The sequence below is a fragment of the Glycine soja genome, chromosome 3 (assembly GCF_004193775.1).
Source record: "Glycine soja cultivar W05 chromosome 3, ASM419377v2, whole genome shotgun sequence".
Lineage (NCBI taxonomy): Eukaryota > Viridiplantae > Streptophyta > Magnoliopsida > Fabales > Fabaceae > Glycine > Glycine soja.
In genome coordinates this window covers 21,035,259-21,052,516 of record NC_041004.1, presented here as the reverse complement: position 1 = coordinate 21,052,516, position 17,258 = coordinate 21,035,259, and the positions used below count along the sequence as shown (strand labels likewise).

General features: G+C 32.2%; 1 protein-coding gene across 1 annotated transcript; it reads left to right on the top strand.

Moving 5' to 3' along the window:
* The first annotated feature begins 10,785 nt into the window (after positions 1-10,785).
* Positions 10,786-16,724, top strand: LOC114406292 (sulfoquinovosyl transferase SQD2-like). The gene is made up of 11 exons (XM_028368963.1): positions 10,786-11,388; positions 12,269-12,335; positions 13,012-13,082; positions 13,536-13,653; positions 13,763-13,836; positions 14,179-14,234; positions 14,317-14,400; positions 14,734-14,821; positions 14,905-14,982; positions 15,250-15,306; positions 15,825-16,724. The coding sequence occupies exons 1-11, from the start codon at positions 11,027-11,029 to the stop codon at positions 16,321-16,323; spliced, it is 1,554 nt and encodes a 517-aa protein (XP_028224764.1). The 5' UTR covers positions 10,786-11,026; the 3' UTR covers positions 16,324-16,724.
* Positions 16,725-17,258: the final 534 nt, after the last annotated feature.

Sequence of the window (17,258 nt, the reverse complement as noted above, 5' to 3'; positions counted from 1 at the left end):
GATGGGAGCACTGGTTAACCTCGGCACATTATTTGCACCTACACAAGTTACAAAATAGTATCAATCTATAGCACCAACAATGCACCAACAATAACTTGAATTATTATTTTTAATTTGGAAAGAGTCATTATTTCAGCATTGAGTGCCTACTTGGTGACTTGTTAAAAAGTATTAGATCATGATATATATATATATATATATATATATATATATATATATATATATATATATAACATTTTTATATTAAAACTTCATATTTGTCCTTTTAGCTCTAGTGGTTGGTTTGGTTGAGAACCTATGGGGTACGATGAGAGTCATCCCTTTTATTTTTCCTCGTCTTCATATTTTAAAAAAATACTAGCTAATGTATCTAATTATTTTCTTTTGTAATATTTTATTATTTTTGGGACAATTTTTTAATAACCTAAAGTAATCTTTAATTAAAGGTAAAGTTAATAGCATTGATAGAGAAGTATTAAACTTCACCATACTCGATTTTTTTTATCAGCAAAAAATAGGTATTATATTGAGAATATACGATATACCCAACCTTACAAAATCTGCATTATCCCTTCCTATCTGAAACCAAGGCATTGAAGGGGATTCAAAATCAACATCCCAGCATGGGTTACACCATATTTGACATTAACAATGCAAATATTAAGTAACCATCAAAACTAAAAAAAATCCCACTTATCCCAAAAGTTAAAGGAGTGAATAGGCAATTTAGTCCCTGAGATTGTACCCATTTTGCATATTAGTCCCTAACTTAATATTAAATTCAAAATAGTCTCTATCTTTGCATAAGTGTTGCAAAATAGTCCTTCCGTTAAATTTTAAAGTAATACCATTAGTGAGGTCAATTTTAGTGCCACATGGACTATCCAACATGGCACTAAAGGATGATGTGGCATGACACGTGGACGTGCCTCTTAAAAGATGTCACGTTATTTGATGATAAAAAAACGAGTAAATAGGCAATTTAGTCCCTGACTTTGTACCCATGTTACATATTAGTCCCTAACTTAATGAAAAATTCAAAATAGTCCCTATCTTTTGCATAAGTATTGCAAAATAGTCCTTCCGTTAAATTTTAAAGTAACGTTGTTAGTGAGGTCAATTTTAGTGCCACGTCATTTGATGATGATAGAATGAGTGGCTTCTTCAAATTTGATGGTTTTGAACCAATTGAGGCATATATACGAAAAATAACCCACACACACTTGCGCAAATCAAAAGAACCAAAAATCCACAGCAACAACTTTATCTATGTAGTCGTCAACACCAATGGGCGAAGTCTGCATAACTATTCTCTTTTCCTCTTTTTTTTTCTTCAATTACCAACAATGTATCATTACGGGTTCTGTTTTTTTTTTTTTTTGTGTTTTGAATAGGAAGAGAAAAGACCAAAGGAAAACAAAGTGGAGGAGAAAAAAACAGAGGAAGAAGAGAAAAAATCAGAGGAATCAAAAGATGACAAGGAATCCAAGGAGGAATCTGAGCCGCCAGACATCGTGCAAGGCACAACCTTCGCAATGCATGGACACTTTAAGCACGATTTCTGGCATCTTTTAAGTTAGGGACTATTTTGCAACACTTATGCAAAAGATAGGGACTATTTTGAATTTTTCATTAAGTTAGGGACTAATATGCAACAGGGGTACAAAGTCAAGGATTAAATTGCCTATTTACTCATTTTGTTATCATCAAATGACGTGGCATCTTTTAGGAGGCACATCCATGTGTCATGCCATGTCATTCTTTAGTGCCACGTTGGATAGTCCACGTGGCACTAAAATTAACCTCACTAACGGCGTTACTTTAAAATTTAACGGAATGACTATTTTGCAACACTTATGCAAAGATAGGGACTATTTTGAATTTAACATTAAGTTAGGGACTAATATGCAAAATGGATACAATCTCAGGGACTAAATTGCCTATTCACTCAAAGTTAAAGACAACTAATAATAACTAGAACCATTATTTCACTGTCAAAAAAAGCTTTGAGAGAAAAACATACCATGAGAGCGAGAGTGATAGTGACACCTACACCGTGAGCAAGAGTGAGATCATGAGTGAGAGTGACATCGACAGTGACGACACCGTGAGCGAGAGTGGTTTCACTGTGAGCGAAGGGTGGTTTCACCGTGAGCGAAGGGTGGTTTCAGTGCCACGAGAGTGAGAGTGAGAATGACACCATGAGTGACACACCGTCAACGACAATGGTTTCAGCACCGCGAGAGTGAGAGTGAGACTAACAAAAGGGTTTGTGAGGGAGACGAGTCGTGAGGGAGAGATGGGTAGTGAACTGTGAGAAGTGAAAAAAAATTATAAATAGGACAATACAACGTCGGTTTTTTCTCCAAAAACCAATGTTAGCCAACTCACGTTAATATCGATTTTTCAAAGAACCGATGTTGAAGAAATCACGTTATTTACGATTATGGCACAATGTTTTGGTTTATATCGGTTTTCTATAAAACTGATGTTATTCTAATGATGTTAAAAGTAAATTTTGTAGTAGTGAGAGGAACATGTTCCAAGTTAAAATGCAGAATTCTCATTTAAATATCTTTTTTTTTTCCAGGTGATCTCAAGTGAATTTGTGGAATCGACCTTGGCTTAATTTCACAATGTTGTCTAACAAAGCATGTCTTCAAAATCACTAAACAGCTGGGTAATGTGTCTCTGAAGATCAATGTGAAAGTTTGTTTGCTCTCAATCACCAAACTACATATTCCTTACTAAACCATTTTTTTTGTATTGAAGTCTATTTGGATTTGGTTAATTATTATATAGTTCAATGTCCATCTTTTTCTTCATTATTGTGTGGATAACAATTTTTTCAATAAATACATGGACACTGGCCTAAAATCCCATTCCATGGTGTAGAAATTATTATGCATTCATGTTATTTTATTTTTAGCCAATGTTGGCTCCCTACTTTTGGGGTATTCATAAATTAAAAATTAAAATTGATATTACTTTTGATAAATGCTTTCAATAACTAAATAGTGGTATGATATGGTATTAATAATATCTTTTGCTATTTTAATTTTGAATATTAATTGTTCTAGGTTGTTGTGTGATGGGTTTCAATTATCTTACATTATATCTTGGTTTATAATTTTCATGTGTCCTTTTTTGTGTAGAGATTTACTGGTTTCCTTTAGAAAGGCAATAGGACAAAAGCCACTACCAATTATTTTTGTATAAGGGCGTGCAAGCATACACACACAAAAATCAGTCTCTTTTCTAATATCACTCATTTTACTTTGTTATTTTTTTTTCTTTTGCTTTTCTTTTATTATAATATGTTTATTCTTTAATATATATAATTTTTCTTGGTTGTTTTATCTACATAGTGTTTTGTTTTATTGTATATTTTTTAATTTTAAAAAAAAATATATATTCTTAAATGGTTCTCTGAAAAACTTCTAAAGGAAAACCATTTTAGAATCCTAATTTTTTTTAAAAAAAAATACATTCTAAGATGGTTCTTTGAAAAACCGTCTTAGAATGTCTTCATTCTAATACGGTTTTTGGGAAAACCGTCTCAGAATCCTAAATTTATTTAATTTTTTAAAAAAAAACATTATAAGATGATTTTTACTATAAATTGTATTAGAATATGGTCATTTTAAGATGATTATTTTCCTAAAAATTATCTTAGAATGATAGTTTTTTTAAGACGGTTTTTTAAGAACTGTCATGAAAAGTCAAACTTTTCACGACGTTGAATTCAAAGATGGTTCAAAACCATCTTTGAATGTGTCATAAAACTGACGTAGAAACATCTTTTTCCAGTAGTGCTATTTTACACAATTCATTTGTAACATCTATCTATGATATTAAATTTAAGAATTCATATTGGTGTAAGTATGAGACAGACAAGGGATGTATTTTCATCAAATATGATAATTATAAGAGACTACTATTCGAGTTCACCTTGCGCCACTCTCATCCCTAATAACTATTTAGTCTAATACAATATAAAATCGTATTTCTAAAAATTATTAATAGTTTTATACAATATTTACACTTAAGAATGATCATTAGAGTCATCAATTTATATATATACATATGTACTAAAAATACAAATATCACTATAATATGAACATAAAAATAAATATGATTGCACTTTATATCACTAATATATGTAAAAGCTATAGTCTTTTTTATAATAAGTATTAAAATAAATAATTAATATATTTACATATTAATAAATGATACTCTATATTTATCTTAAACAATTTAAAATTACATATCTTAAAATAAAAATAAAACGTTAATTTTCCATGCATGAACATGCATACTAGTTAACAAAATAGAAATATAATGACACATGAGACATAAAACAATGCAATTATATATGATTTAAATAGGAATGAAACATGGGGCACAACTACATGTGTTTATGTAGTTGTCACATTAATTACTAATTTTTACAAAATAAAAAATCAAATATTTTTATTTTAAAATATAAGACCAAAATTAGAGATTTTAAAAATAGGAGAGAAAATTTGTATTTAAGTCTTTTTTAAGACATTTGTTAAACATACCTCCCACTTTTAATCTTATATCTCCCTTTCACTTATTTTATAATTTTTTTCCAAACATATCCCTTTCTTCTTTTGGAAAATAGCACACCCCTTTTTACTTCTTCTAATCACATTTCAACCACTTTCTTGTTTCTTTTTTGTTCCATCTTCATTATATTTTAGAAAGAAAATGTTGGATACTCGATCCTGCGTGTGCATTCCCAGCGTTTTCGCTACCGACAAATTCATCCTCATTTCTTGTAAATGATTCCTACGTTGATAACCAATGAATTAACAAGGTCATGGCCAACAACACACATGTCACCAACAATCTAATAATTTTGAAAAGTCAAAAAGGGAACTCTTGAAATTTAAGATTTTTTAGAATACAAAGGATTTTATGGAAGTGAATGCAAGTACCCAATGTGGGTCTTGATTCATGAGAGAACCTCTTTTTCATTGAGTTCCTTGATCGAAGTTTGAATTGAGGGACATTCCTTTGAACTATTAAAGTATTCTTTTACAATTTCATATCCAGTTCGTCCCACATGTCCAACTGCACCACTTTGTGCCTTAGGATTTATGTTAGTGATTTCTCTTTTTCTTCTTTTAGTCTCCATATGAAAGAGAGAAAAATGATGGTTGAGATGAAATGCTACGAAATACAACAATGGGGTGTACTAATTTATGAAAATGAAGAGGGATATATTTGGAAAACTAATTGCAAAATAAGTAAAAGGCTGCTATGTAATTAAAATTGGGAGGTATATTTAACAAAAGCCTTTGTTAATAACAAGTAATTTTTATTTTTTGATTTGGATATTTTTGTTTTTAGTTCATCTATTTGGGTCTAAAATGTCTCATTTTGATAGGAATGTAAAATTACATTCCAAAATGATTACAAATTTTGACTTTCAAAATGTGAATCCGAAAGGTAAAAAAACCATTCCAAAAAGAATGCATGAAACAACTTGAAGGTGCATGAAGCAACAACCCAAAGCAAGCCATGTTGTAGCTTTGTTAATAACCAAATGGCCTTCAAGTTTAAACGAATTATGTATATGGGGAGTTGTTATTGTCCCCGACAAAAGTGAGAAAAGACCTTTTTACCCCTCATTGTTTCCTTTCACCTTCTTATCACCCCGCCTAACCCATCATCACTACACCAGCACTACATGTCATCACCTCCGTTCAAATCCAAAATTGCCGCACATCACCAGAGTCACATCAACCACATTCTTGCTGCACCACCACCTGATCGTGCAACCCCCTCACCGACCAAATCTGAATGCAACACCACTACCAACGTCGCATGTCACTCCCAACACCAAATTTGTGTGCGCTACTCCTCACTGGTCCAACCACCATCATGTGTCTTGACCACTGTATCCAAACACCATGACAACTCCGCCTTCCCTTGGTTCGTGTGCCCCCACCAACTCTAGATTTCTCGTCTGTTAAGGTGGAAGAGAATATATATACGATGAAAATATGATTCTGTTGTACAATATACAACGAAATCATATTATTGTTGTATATATTTTTTTTCACCCTCATTGACAAATACACAATGAAATCATGTTTTGTTGTGTTTTTTTTTTTTTTTTTGCACCGCATCACATAATGGAAACACAATTTTATTGTATAGTTATACAACCAAAATCAGCCCCTTGGAATTTGGTAATGACAGTAGGGCCAATAGCAAACCCCATGTATAAGTGACACAACTACCAGGCTGCAAGCTCATCTCTATTTGCTATCTTCGAATGTCTTCTATAAGGTTGACCAAAAATATAATGTTTTCTATAAGTACACGTATATTCAGAGAAATTATCAAATGATATTAGGAAGAGTGAGATATTTATCTTCCAAAGAATATGCATTAAGCAGTTGCTTTTTAATATGTAAGAATTTTTTTTAATAGTGAATATGTAAGAAAATTTAGTTTGTATAACAGCAGCTTGCTGATATCAACCTACTATTTTCAGTATTTTGGGTAGCCAATCATACACAATTTCTATTTGTTTTGTGTACGAAAGCCGATTTGAATTAAAATATGTTGTATAACAGCAAACTGTCTTATCGTATACCCTATGGCAAAAGATGCCAAACGTGACAAGTATATCCACGTTTTATGACGCTGATCGAAATATATTTTCATTTGTTTACTTGCCCCTTCAACAAGCTTTCTAAAATAGAAAATTTTTAACTAAAAAAAATCTAAAAACATAATCTTTTGAACAATACCTTTATAATTTATTAAATTTATTGAAAATAAAAAATTGTATGAATCCCACTAATTATTTAATAAGTTTATTTCATAATTTTGTAATTTCTAATAAATTTTAAATCAATAATATAGAATGTGTTACAAAAACTGTGTTATTAGGATTAAAAAAAAGTATGTCTTTAGTACTTTTCTTTAAGGCTTAATAGGTTATAGGTATGTCTGTTTCATATAGAAAAATAAATTAAAAAAGGATATGATGTTAAAAAAAAGTTCATTTATTTATAAAAGAAATCTGTGCTGTTGCCAGACGAATGAGAAAATAATTCAATGGTGGACATAGAATAACCTAATAAATTTTCAATTAGATCCTAAGTATATCTATATAACACTAATGCTATTTTTTACAATAATTTATTTGACAAGAAAGATAAGTATATTTTTTTAAATAAAAATTAATAAAAGAAGAGAAAAAGACCTATGACGTAAAAATGTTTAAAAATAGCATTTTTTTAATGTAAACTATTACAGCACTGTCATTCACGTAGAAAATAGAAATACACCCACACAATCCTCTTGTATCCTCCTTCTCCGTCCATTTTTGTTTTCTTTATATTACTTATTAAATGAAAAATGAAAGCCCCTCTTTCTTCCTTCAAGTACGTACCTTAGATTTTGTGAGCCATACAAAGAAATATTCTTGGCAAAATTATTATTTCCGTGACCAATAAGCATCAATCAAGTTTCTTTAGACACAATTAATTATGCGTCTACCCAATGGATACGATTTAAGAGGCTTAGGAATTAAGGTTTTAGGTTTGATAAGTATTTGATTTATTGTTCCTATGGCCCATATATATCTTATAAATAACCAATTCAAGATACCATATATATGGTAATCAAGTTGTGGATCGAATATCCAATGGAATATGTTCCTAACCCATTTCTTTCTTTTCATCACCATCTCCTACTTCTACTTTTACCAGTCAATCAACTTATAGAATATTTATTGGGCTAATTTGAGCTACATTTTGTCTAAATATAGATATATTACAATCATAATTCAATAAATTATATTCTTGGTCTTCCTAACATTGAGACGATAAAATGAAATAAGTAAAATCAGAGAAAATTAAAATAAAAAAGTAAAAGATCGTGCCAAGTTCATGTTGATTTTTCACATACAAGTTGCGCTTAAGCCACTTTCATCCTTCTGTCTCGCCAATTTTATAGCATTTGGGACGGGGTAACTCAGTATATTGCCCCCATCAACATGTGCCTTGTAAAATAGGTTTAAACTTTCACTCATCTCTTTGGATTGAAATAATTAGATAAATCTAAGTTCTCATGTAAAAATACTCTTTGAGTTCAAACTAGGGAAACTCTTCCTGCCTTGAAATGGATCATGGAATATCACCCCTCTTTCTAAAATTTCCTAATGAAGAAACAAATAGAGAAAGAAACAAGAACACACAAGACAAAAGATGAACAAGCCATAGCCTCACCACGTTACAAAAAGTAATCACCACTATCACATAGGAAGGATGACACATGGGGGTGTGAAAAGGATTTTATTTGTGAGGCTTAAAATGTTCTAGGAGTGGTGGGACTTATAAGAATGGGCCCAATGGTATTACAATAACCACTAACCAGTTGTTGTCTGCTGGTAAAATTTTCAGTGCCCCAACAGAAGGGAAAAGTAGTAATTATAAGTTAATAAAATCAGTTACAGCTTTCTCGATAGAACTTATTATTGTCTCAATATGAATGTAAAAATAAAATGAGATCAGATTGTCACGTGTTGGGTAAGTAAAGGATGTGGGCATGTGGCTTTGTACTGCACTCAGCTAACTTATACTGAAGAGAAATAGGGAAAGGTCACCGATGGATTTCTCCTGCTAAGAAACAAACTAATAATTAATATTTATCAATAAAAAAAATTATACTGAAATTGTGGATAGAAAAAATCACACAGTTGAGTTATAATATCTTCTCTGTCAATTATGTAAGCCTAGACTTTTGTAAGGAATCGTCATATTCCCATTCTTGGCTTTTTTAATCAAAGCTTCACATATTTAGGTTCAATCAGAGAAAAAATAATGTACATTTCCCCTGTTTGTGTATATGGCTGTCAAGTGTGGCTTGAGCTTGCTATGGTTTAGGAAGTTAGCTGTTAGGTGGTTAATTCTGTTATATCCTTTATAATAAATATCCAGAAGTTAGTTAGCAGTTAGAATTTGAATGTAAAGCTCTTATATAAGACTTGTTCTTCTTCCATGCTAACACTAATGAAATGCTAATGATTCCCACTCTTTCTTCTCAATTTTCTATTGCTTTCTAAACACTTTAAGTTCTGTGTACTCGAGTTTGAGATCATAGAAAACTTGCAGTATCTATTTATCATAACCGTTGCAATACTTAAAATAAGTGTTATATGTAAGCAAACTATATGCTTATTTTTGTTTTAATTGCAAATTACAAAAGATATTTAAGAATACGTGTGAAAAAAAGTTACAGTTCCGGCAAAACGGCCAGGGGGAGATTCAATTCTATTGTCAAACAACAGGCAAAAGGACTGTGTCATTTTGATAGTTAAGGTTCTTGGACAAAATTATGTCTTAGTTATCATCTTGGGGCTGATCTTATATTTCAACCAAGGTTGCTATATGAGCATTATTATTGATAAATAAAAGGGTGTTTCATTCGGTAAATATAACTTAATTGAGAATATTTTGGGATTTTATCAAAGAACCAAATGCTTTATTTACAATGATTATAAAAAAAATAAAAATGAAGGAATATTCCCGTATCTTAACTCTTGTGCATGCGACTGAATTTATGATAAGTAAAAATCAATGACTTGGTAATATGAAAGTAGTGATTGCTCTTTAAATTATAAATAAATGAAAATATGTTTTTGTTCTTTTGATAAATTATTGACTTTATTTTAAATTTCTAATAATTTTTTTATTGAGTCCTTAATAAAATAATAATTTTATTTTTTTATCTTTGATATTTTTTAATTCCTAATAAATTAGATTATTTTGTTTTGAATTCCCAATAATTTTTTTTTCATTTGTTATTAATCCCTTCTCAAAAAGGGACTAATAGTTGAGACGGGATGGATGTTCTTAACAACTTAAGGAGATTCAATGACGCATAGTTACATTTACGAAGGAGGCTTCACAAATCAAATTATTCTTGTTCTTAGATTATATTTTTGACCTAGTGAAAAATACTAAAAAGGAATATAAATGCACATTTTAAAAAAAAAATGAAGATACTATGTTGTATAAATCATTATTAGTTTTATACCTCTCAAGAGGATACAGCCAATGATATTGGATTGGATCACTAACTTTGAAGTTATAGTAAAAATGAATTAATTAAAAGATACTCCATTGAATCAAAGAAGCTCGCCAAGAATATTTGTTTCAACTTACACAACAATACAAGTATATTATCTTCCATGACTCTTAATTATTCAACATTTTGTGTTGTCAAAGTTAAATCCTAGAAAAAATGATTAAGCTCAACAAGTTACTTCCAAATAGGTTTAGATAATGAGTCAAATACAATTACAATTCTAATACAATTGAAAGCAACTCCTAGCAACTTGTAAAAGAAACAATAAATGATGATTTTACTTCCTAAATGCTTAAACTAATAAACATGAATTTTGATTTAATTCTTGAATACGTAAAAATATAACAATTGCGTAAAAAACTTAAACTCACCTAGAATATTAGCGCACATGTTCAAACTGCAAACAATTTCCCCCTTCTACTTATTTGTAGTTACGTAAACTAGCTCCTATGTCACTAAATCTCCTCGAAAGGGTTTCTATTTAAGCAAAGAAAGTGGCGTGAGAAGAATTCAATTCTCCAATCACAAAAGATTATAGTTCATATCAAATCCTTAACTATTGTGTCAAGTGTCAACCCATATTCTCATACCTTATTTTTGTCATGCTTAAAAATATCCCTAAGTTAATAATTGTGTCAAGAGTGACCCAATAGCATATGCTCCCAGTTCCTTTTTGATTCCTTGAAGTCCCGCCAATGTAAAAGAGAATATCCATTGCTGGAGTCCCCTTGCATGTGTCTTAGATTCCTCTCTTTGCGCCCCTACACACACTCTCTCTCTCTTCCTTCCGTGCACAACGCACAACTACGTAGCATATAATTAATCTACCATTCCATTCAAGGCTGTAACTTTATATATTATCATTATCGCTCACGCATTTGCAATCGTCATGAACAACTCTACGTCTCTCTCTCCTCCTTTTTGTTCACCTGCCACATTTACAACAACCCCCTCTTCTTCTTTATCAACTTTTCCTCAGAACTCTCTTAGATTTAGCTGCTCCCAATCGTTTGGACCAAAAGCCATTAACCCCTTTTGCAGAAAAGCACGATTTTGCTCTCTACAAGGGTCAACGAGTGTGAAAAGCAGAAAAAGCTTGGTGCTTTGTGCCATCAACATGACTATAGCAACGGATAGTTTGTTGCAGGTGGTGGAGGAGGAAGAGGGTCCTCCTGATTTTGCTTTGCTTGATCCCGAGGACAATTCTAGGCCTCGTAGAATTGCTCTCTTCGTTGAGCCTTCTCCTTTTGCGTGAGTTGGTTTCTTAATCTGTGATTCTAAAATGTGCACTGTTTGTGGCTTCCAATTCTCATTGAATGTATAATGTTTTAGAGTATTGAAACCCCTTTTGCCTATTTAGTGGTTTTTAATATTCTTTTTATTTTTTCATTGTTGAAACATGGGAGCTGGGTTGGGACAGCATTGAATTTTAGTTTCTGCAGGAGTTGACTTGTTCTTGTTATTCTGATTCAGTGTTGACTCTGGTTTTTGATGAATTGACTGTTGAGGTTTTATAGATCATTTGAATTTGGTTTTCATGTCTCTTTTAATGAAAAAAAAAATAAGAAAGCTTTTTGTTTTATAATTGAATTAATCTAGCTTTGTCATCAACTGTTTCGGAATAAAATTTCTATTAGCTTAATAATAATTCTGTAGTCTTACCATCAGAAACGTGCATCTCAGCTATTTTCTGCTGTTTTTCACCGAATCAGGCTTGTGAATAAAAAACGTTGTCTAGTAGACACTGTGAGAGAGAAAGAGATAGAAGATAGAGAGTAGAAGCGGGTTAATGTGACTAGTGATATGATGTAATAAAAAGAGAGATGAAGAAAAGTGAAGGGTGTGAATGAGGTGTTTACATTATGCAGGTGTCCAAAAATCACAACTCTGTTGATTTGGATGTAATATTGAATGGCAATTACAGCTTATGAATGTGTGAGTGACCAAACATTAATTTTAGGAAAAGTTGATGGGAAATTAACCTTATAATCCCTATGAGATTATTGCATTACACTTGGTACTATTGATGTGTGATCCTTAATAAGATTTGTGGTATGGTGTCTGCTATGAAAGAAAAAATCTGTTCTTCAATTCAAACAGAATGTTCATTCCACCTTTATCTATTTTGCAGATACGTCTCAGGATACAAAAATCGTTTTCAGAACTTTATAAAATACCTTCGTGAAATGGGAGATGAGGTAACATTTTCTACTTCTTTTGTTTCTAGATACACACATGTCCTGTATTTTTCTCTTAACATTGTAAACAAATGAATAGTAGAGTTTCAAGTCAAAAGATAAGGTGCATGCATATTGGGAATTGGATTTTTATCATTAGTTTAGGTGATTTAAATGTAAAGTAAAAAATTACATTTTACTAGATGAACCTTAGTTGAATGAATGCATTGAAAGTTATTTTTGTTTCAAATTCCAAGAGAACTTATTTATTATAATTGGTGACAATCTTCACTATAAACAGAGAAGAGATTTAGTGAAGAAACAACACATGAAGAGAAAGTGTGTGAGAAGAGAGATTGTAAAATAAAGTCACTTTGTTGAGAGAAAAGAGTATTTGTATGAAAGTGTTATCATTTCTTGTAACCATTGAGTAGGGTACTCGAGTTTGTAAAGTGATATACTATTTGAGGAGGGTTACAATCTTGTAAACATTTTTGTGATAGTGAAATATTGTTTGAGATGGTTCCGTGGACGTAGACAAGAGATATCGAATCACGTTAAATTTTTGTGTTTATTATTATTTTTCATACAGTGTAATCTTTATTGTGTTCTTACTATCCTTTGTGGGTGTGAATAATTTTATTTATGATTAGCCAACAGTAAACAAATGCCTTAGCTTTATTTGTGCATGTTATAGGTAATGGTTGTCACCACACATGAAGGAGTACCCAAGGAATTTTATGGAGCCAAATTAATTGGATCCCGAAGGTTGCTGACTTTGATTTCTTTTGTTTTGTTAAGATATTTTTGCTTTTAAGCCATAAGGAACTTAAATTTTTTGTTTTTTAATCACAGTCAACGCTTACTTTTGTAAATTGTCATCCTGGCTTATTTCCTATGCCACTACTTAGAAAAGTAATTTTATGGTACGGCATATTCTTGTTATTTTATTTTTTTGTCAAAGCTATTTTTTCCAGCTTCTCAGAAAAGTATTAAAACTGTTTTTAGGTATTCTGCATTTTCTTTTTTAAAACAACTTATTTAATTATCATAGAAAAATTCAAATATTCTATCAGTTACAAAGCACAATGAAATGGGCTAGTAAGTCCTCATGACATTCATATTGTACTTGCCAATATCTTCTTTAAACTTATGATTGCTACCACAACCATTGCTTCGTACGAATGATCTTCATTTAAACAAAAACATTGAAAAATGCAGCTTCCCTTGTCCCTGGTATCAAAAGGTGCCTCTCTCTTTGGCACTTAGTCCAAGAATAATTTCTGCGGTTGCTGAGTTTAAGCCTGACATAATACATGCATCATCACCAGGCATAATGGTTAGTCTACAATTCCTGCATCTCCTCATTTATTAACTGCAGGATTCTGAAGAACAATGTAGTTGTAAAAACTTATTTATCTCAAAATCTGAGGCTGACTTAATTTCAGGTTTTTGGTGCCCTTATCATTGCAAAGCTTCTGAGTGTTCCTATTGTCATGTCCTATCACACCCACGTACCAGTGTAAGTTGCATATTTAGGACCAGTTTGGATAATGCTTATAGGAGAAGAAAGTAAGAGGTAAAATGAATCAAACTTCTCTTTCAAGTTAAAATTAACTTATGCGCGTCAAGTTTTGGAAAAGTTAGGTAACAGAACTACTACAAAAGTTGAACCGTATAAACTGATTTTAATTTATGGAAAATATTGATTCATTTTCTTCTCTTACAAGGACTTGTGGAGAGGTTTATCCAAAATAGACTTTTCTCACATTTCAATTTTCTGAATGTATTTCATATTTGCAAAGCTGTCTGGGCTTCAGATTAAATCCACTAGTTCTTGTGGTTGATCTTAATTGTTTTTCAGATACATTCCAAGATACACCTTTAGCTGGCTGGTGCAACCCATGTGGTGGGTCATAAGTATGTATATGCTCTCTTTCTTCCTTTGTTCAACTTGGAATCATATTTTTGTGAAATAACATGAATATGCTATTTTATGTAGAATTTCTGCATAGAGCAGCTGATCTTACATTGGTGCCATCAGCTGCCATTGCAAAAGATCTTGAAGAAGCTCGAGTAACAGCAGGTGAACTCAAATACCCCTTATGAAGTGATTTCTTGGCTCTTTGCTCAGTTGATAATAGCAGCTGAACATGAGCATTTGTTTATACTACTAGTTTTCTGTAATGTTGTGTGTCTTACATGATCACATCTCATCTCTATTTATAATGGAGAAATCAAAATTGGTATTGATTACATATCAATCAATTACTGATTATTAGGTAATTGCATATCAATCAGAATCATAAGTTTCTATGTAATAATAAATACAAGATAACATAAACATAAATGTAATCTAACAACTACATTGTCAATGCAGCAATTTTTTGTCTAACTCAATTCTCCTGTTGATGTCCAGCGAACAAGATTTGTCTTTGGAACAAGGGTGTCGATTCTGAAAGTTTCCATCCACGATTCAAGTCCCATGAAATGCGATTAAGGCTGAGGTGCAGACCATTTGCCATTTTCATGTGCCCAAGGTTTGATATTTAATGGGGTTTCAATTTATTCTTAATCTTGTGTCATACAGCAATGGTGAACCTGAGAAGCCCTTGATAGTTCATGTTGGACGGCTTGGAGTTGAGAAGAGTTTAGATTTTCTCAAAAGGTAAAGAACATACTGAAAATTTCACAACACAAACTTATGATTTTGCGGTCCATCAACTGGAACATTGCTGAAAACTTTTTGTTGGTTATTAATGTACTGAAGCTTAAGATGGTCATAACTTTTTCAAGATATGTTTTCCAAATGTTCTGTTTGAAATGACCCTATCTTTCTGTTACTTCTGTTCTTTATAGTCCATGCCAGAGCATATCATAAATATAACTAGCATATGTATCTTGCCTTAACATTTGAAACACACGATTTTGGCAGTCTCATGGATAGGCTTCCTGAAGCACGAATTGCCTTTATCGGAGATGGACCCTACAGGTGACTTGTTCTAACGTGTCTTTGCTTTCTTTTATCTATGCTAATTAAACTTTTCAATAAGTACCTACAGGAGAAGAAACTAAGAGGTAAAGTGAATCAAACTTTTTCCATAAGTTAAAATAAACTTATGCATCTCAATTTTTGGAAAAGTTAGACGAGAGTTTCTAGAAAAGTTTAAGTATTTAAGTTGATTTTAACATACAAGAGATGTTTGATTTATTTTATCTTCTTATTTTCTTCTATAAGTACTTCTTTAGAAGTCTATCTGAATTGGCCTTAAGACTTTAACTAATGGCATTCTCTAAGTGGATGTTTGTGTACTCTTAACTAATAAAATTTGTAAAAAGGGTTTCTCTTGCCATGAAGTTTGACCATTTTCTTCATCTCCATTGTTCTGGCCAATGTAGTTGGTGAAGCCCATCAATATCCCCCATACATGATAGTTTTACTCCAATGATCGGACATTATTATTCTCTATCTTTGGCATCTTTTATTAACATGGTTTCCTAACTGAACAGAGAGGAACTAGAGAAAATGTTTGAAGGCATGCCAGCAGTGTTCACAGGAATGTTAGGAGGGGAAGAACTATCTGAAGCATATGCAAGTGGAGATGTCTTTGTGATGCCTTCAGAGTCAGAGACACTTGGCCTTGTTGTTTTGGAGGCCATGTCATCAGGGATTCCTGTGGTAGGAGCACGTGCTGGTGGCGTTCCAGACATAATTCCAGAAGACCAAGATGGCAAAATTGGCTACCTCTATACACCAGGTGATCTTGAAGACTGCTTGAGCAAACTAAAGCCTCTTTTGGATGACAAAGAGTTGAGAGAAACCATGGGAGAAGCTGCACGTTTGGAGATGGAGAAGTATGATTGGAGAGCAGCCACTCGAAAGATTCGCAATGAAAACTACAAAGCTGCCATTTGGTTCTGGCGCAAGAAGAGGGCTCAACTGTTGAGACCCTTTCAATGGTTGGCTCAACCTATTTTCCCATCTCCAGATCCAGAAGCCAACTCATAAGGGTGGTGATTGATGCAAAGCAAATTCTTCTTTTAAGCTAGCTTTGGATGGTTCTTTAAATGGTTGATTGCTTTGGCTTTAAGGAAGCCTTGTATGGGACAGAAGTGTGGTTGGTTGTGTAATGTATTCATTTGATAGATGTATATATAATGGGATAAAAATTATGGAATGTGCCATGGTAGAGTGGATTAACTAGATTTCAATGTCAATTCATATTGAGGTATTGGATAGTGTAAGATACATTGTGCAACCAGTAAGGGGAGAATCCATTCATGTTTTACTAGTGGAAAACTAGTGATTAAATGCATAAAAATTGGCCCTTGAGAGGATCGAGATACAGATTAAAAATTGATAAGACATTGTAAATCTATGTCCAAAGTGTAGAGTTTTCATTTTGATTTGATTCTGGGTTTTGTTTTGTCTTGAAAGAAACTTTGTCCCGTGCTATTCACATCCACACATTTTTTTCTTTACACTACCACTAGTCTTGGTTTCTTTATATTTCCAAAATACTCCTTTTTCTCTCTCACACTTTCACACCCCATACTTTTGTAGATTTTACAGAAACTTGTCTATGTAGTGAAATTTACATTATGAAAGCTAGTTTCTAAAACGCAGTAAAAAAAATTACATTAGGTATATAGTTTCGGAATAGGTATATGTTATTCCAGAAAGGCAACCCAGGAGAAAAAAGTGGTTCCAAGAGGTATACTTCTTTAAAGAAAAAGGGTATAATGGGTAATTGGAATAAAACAAGGGGTGGATGCTCTTAGCAAAACTGAGGGTGTAAATAGTAGCAGCCTTATTTCATTGTTGAACACTTGGACCCGTTTGTTTGATAATCAAACCCAATAAAACAAAAACACGTTGGGTTGTTAGTGATTCTTGTGATAGAGATCAAAGAATTAAATTTGGTCTCCATTACGGAACAAAAT

Bases quoted from the DNA above. Each gene is read 5' to 3' on its own strand.
- LOC114406292 (XM_028368963.1), top strand. From the start codon at position 11,027: ATGAACAACTCTACGTCTCTCTCTCCTCCTTTTTGTTCACCTGCCACA. The intron at 12,336-13,011 runs GTAACATTTTCT...TGCATGTTATAG, and splicing joins TTCGTGAAATGGGAGATGAG to GTAATGGTTGTCACCACACA. The intron at 13,083-13,535 runs GTTGCTGACTTT...TGAAAAATGCAG, and splicing joins AAATTAATTGGATCCCGAAG to CTTCCCTTGTCCCTGGTATC.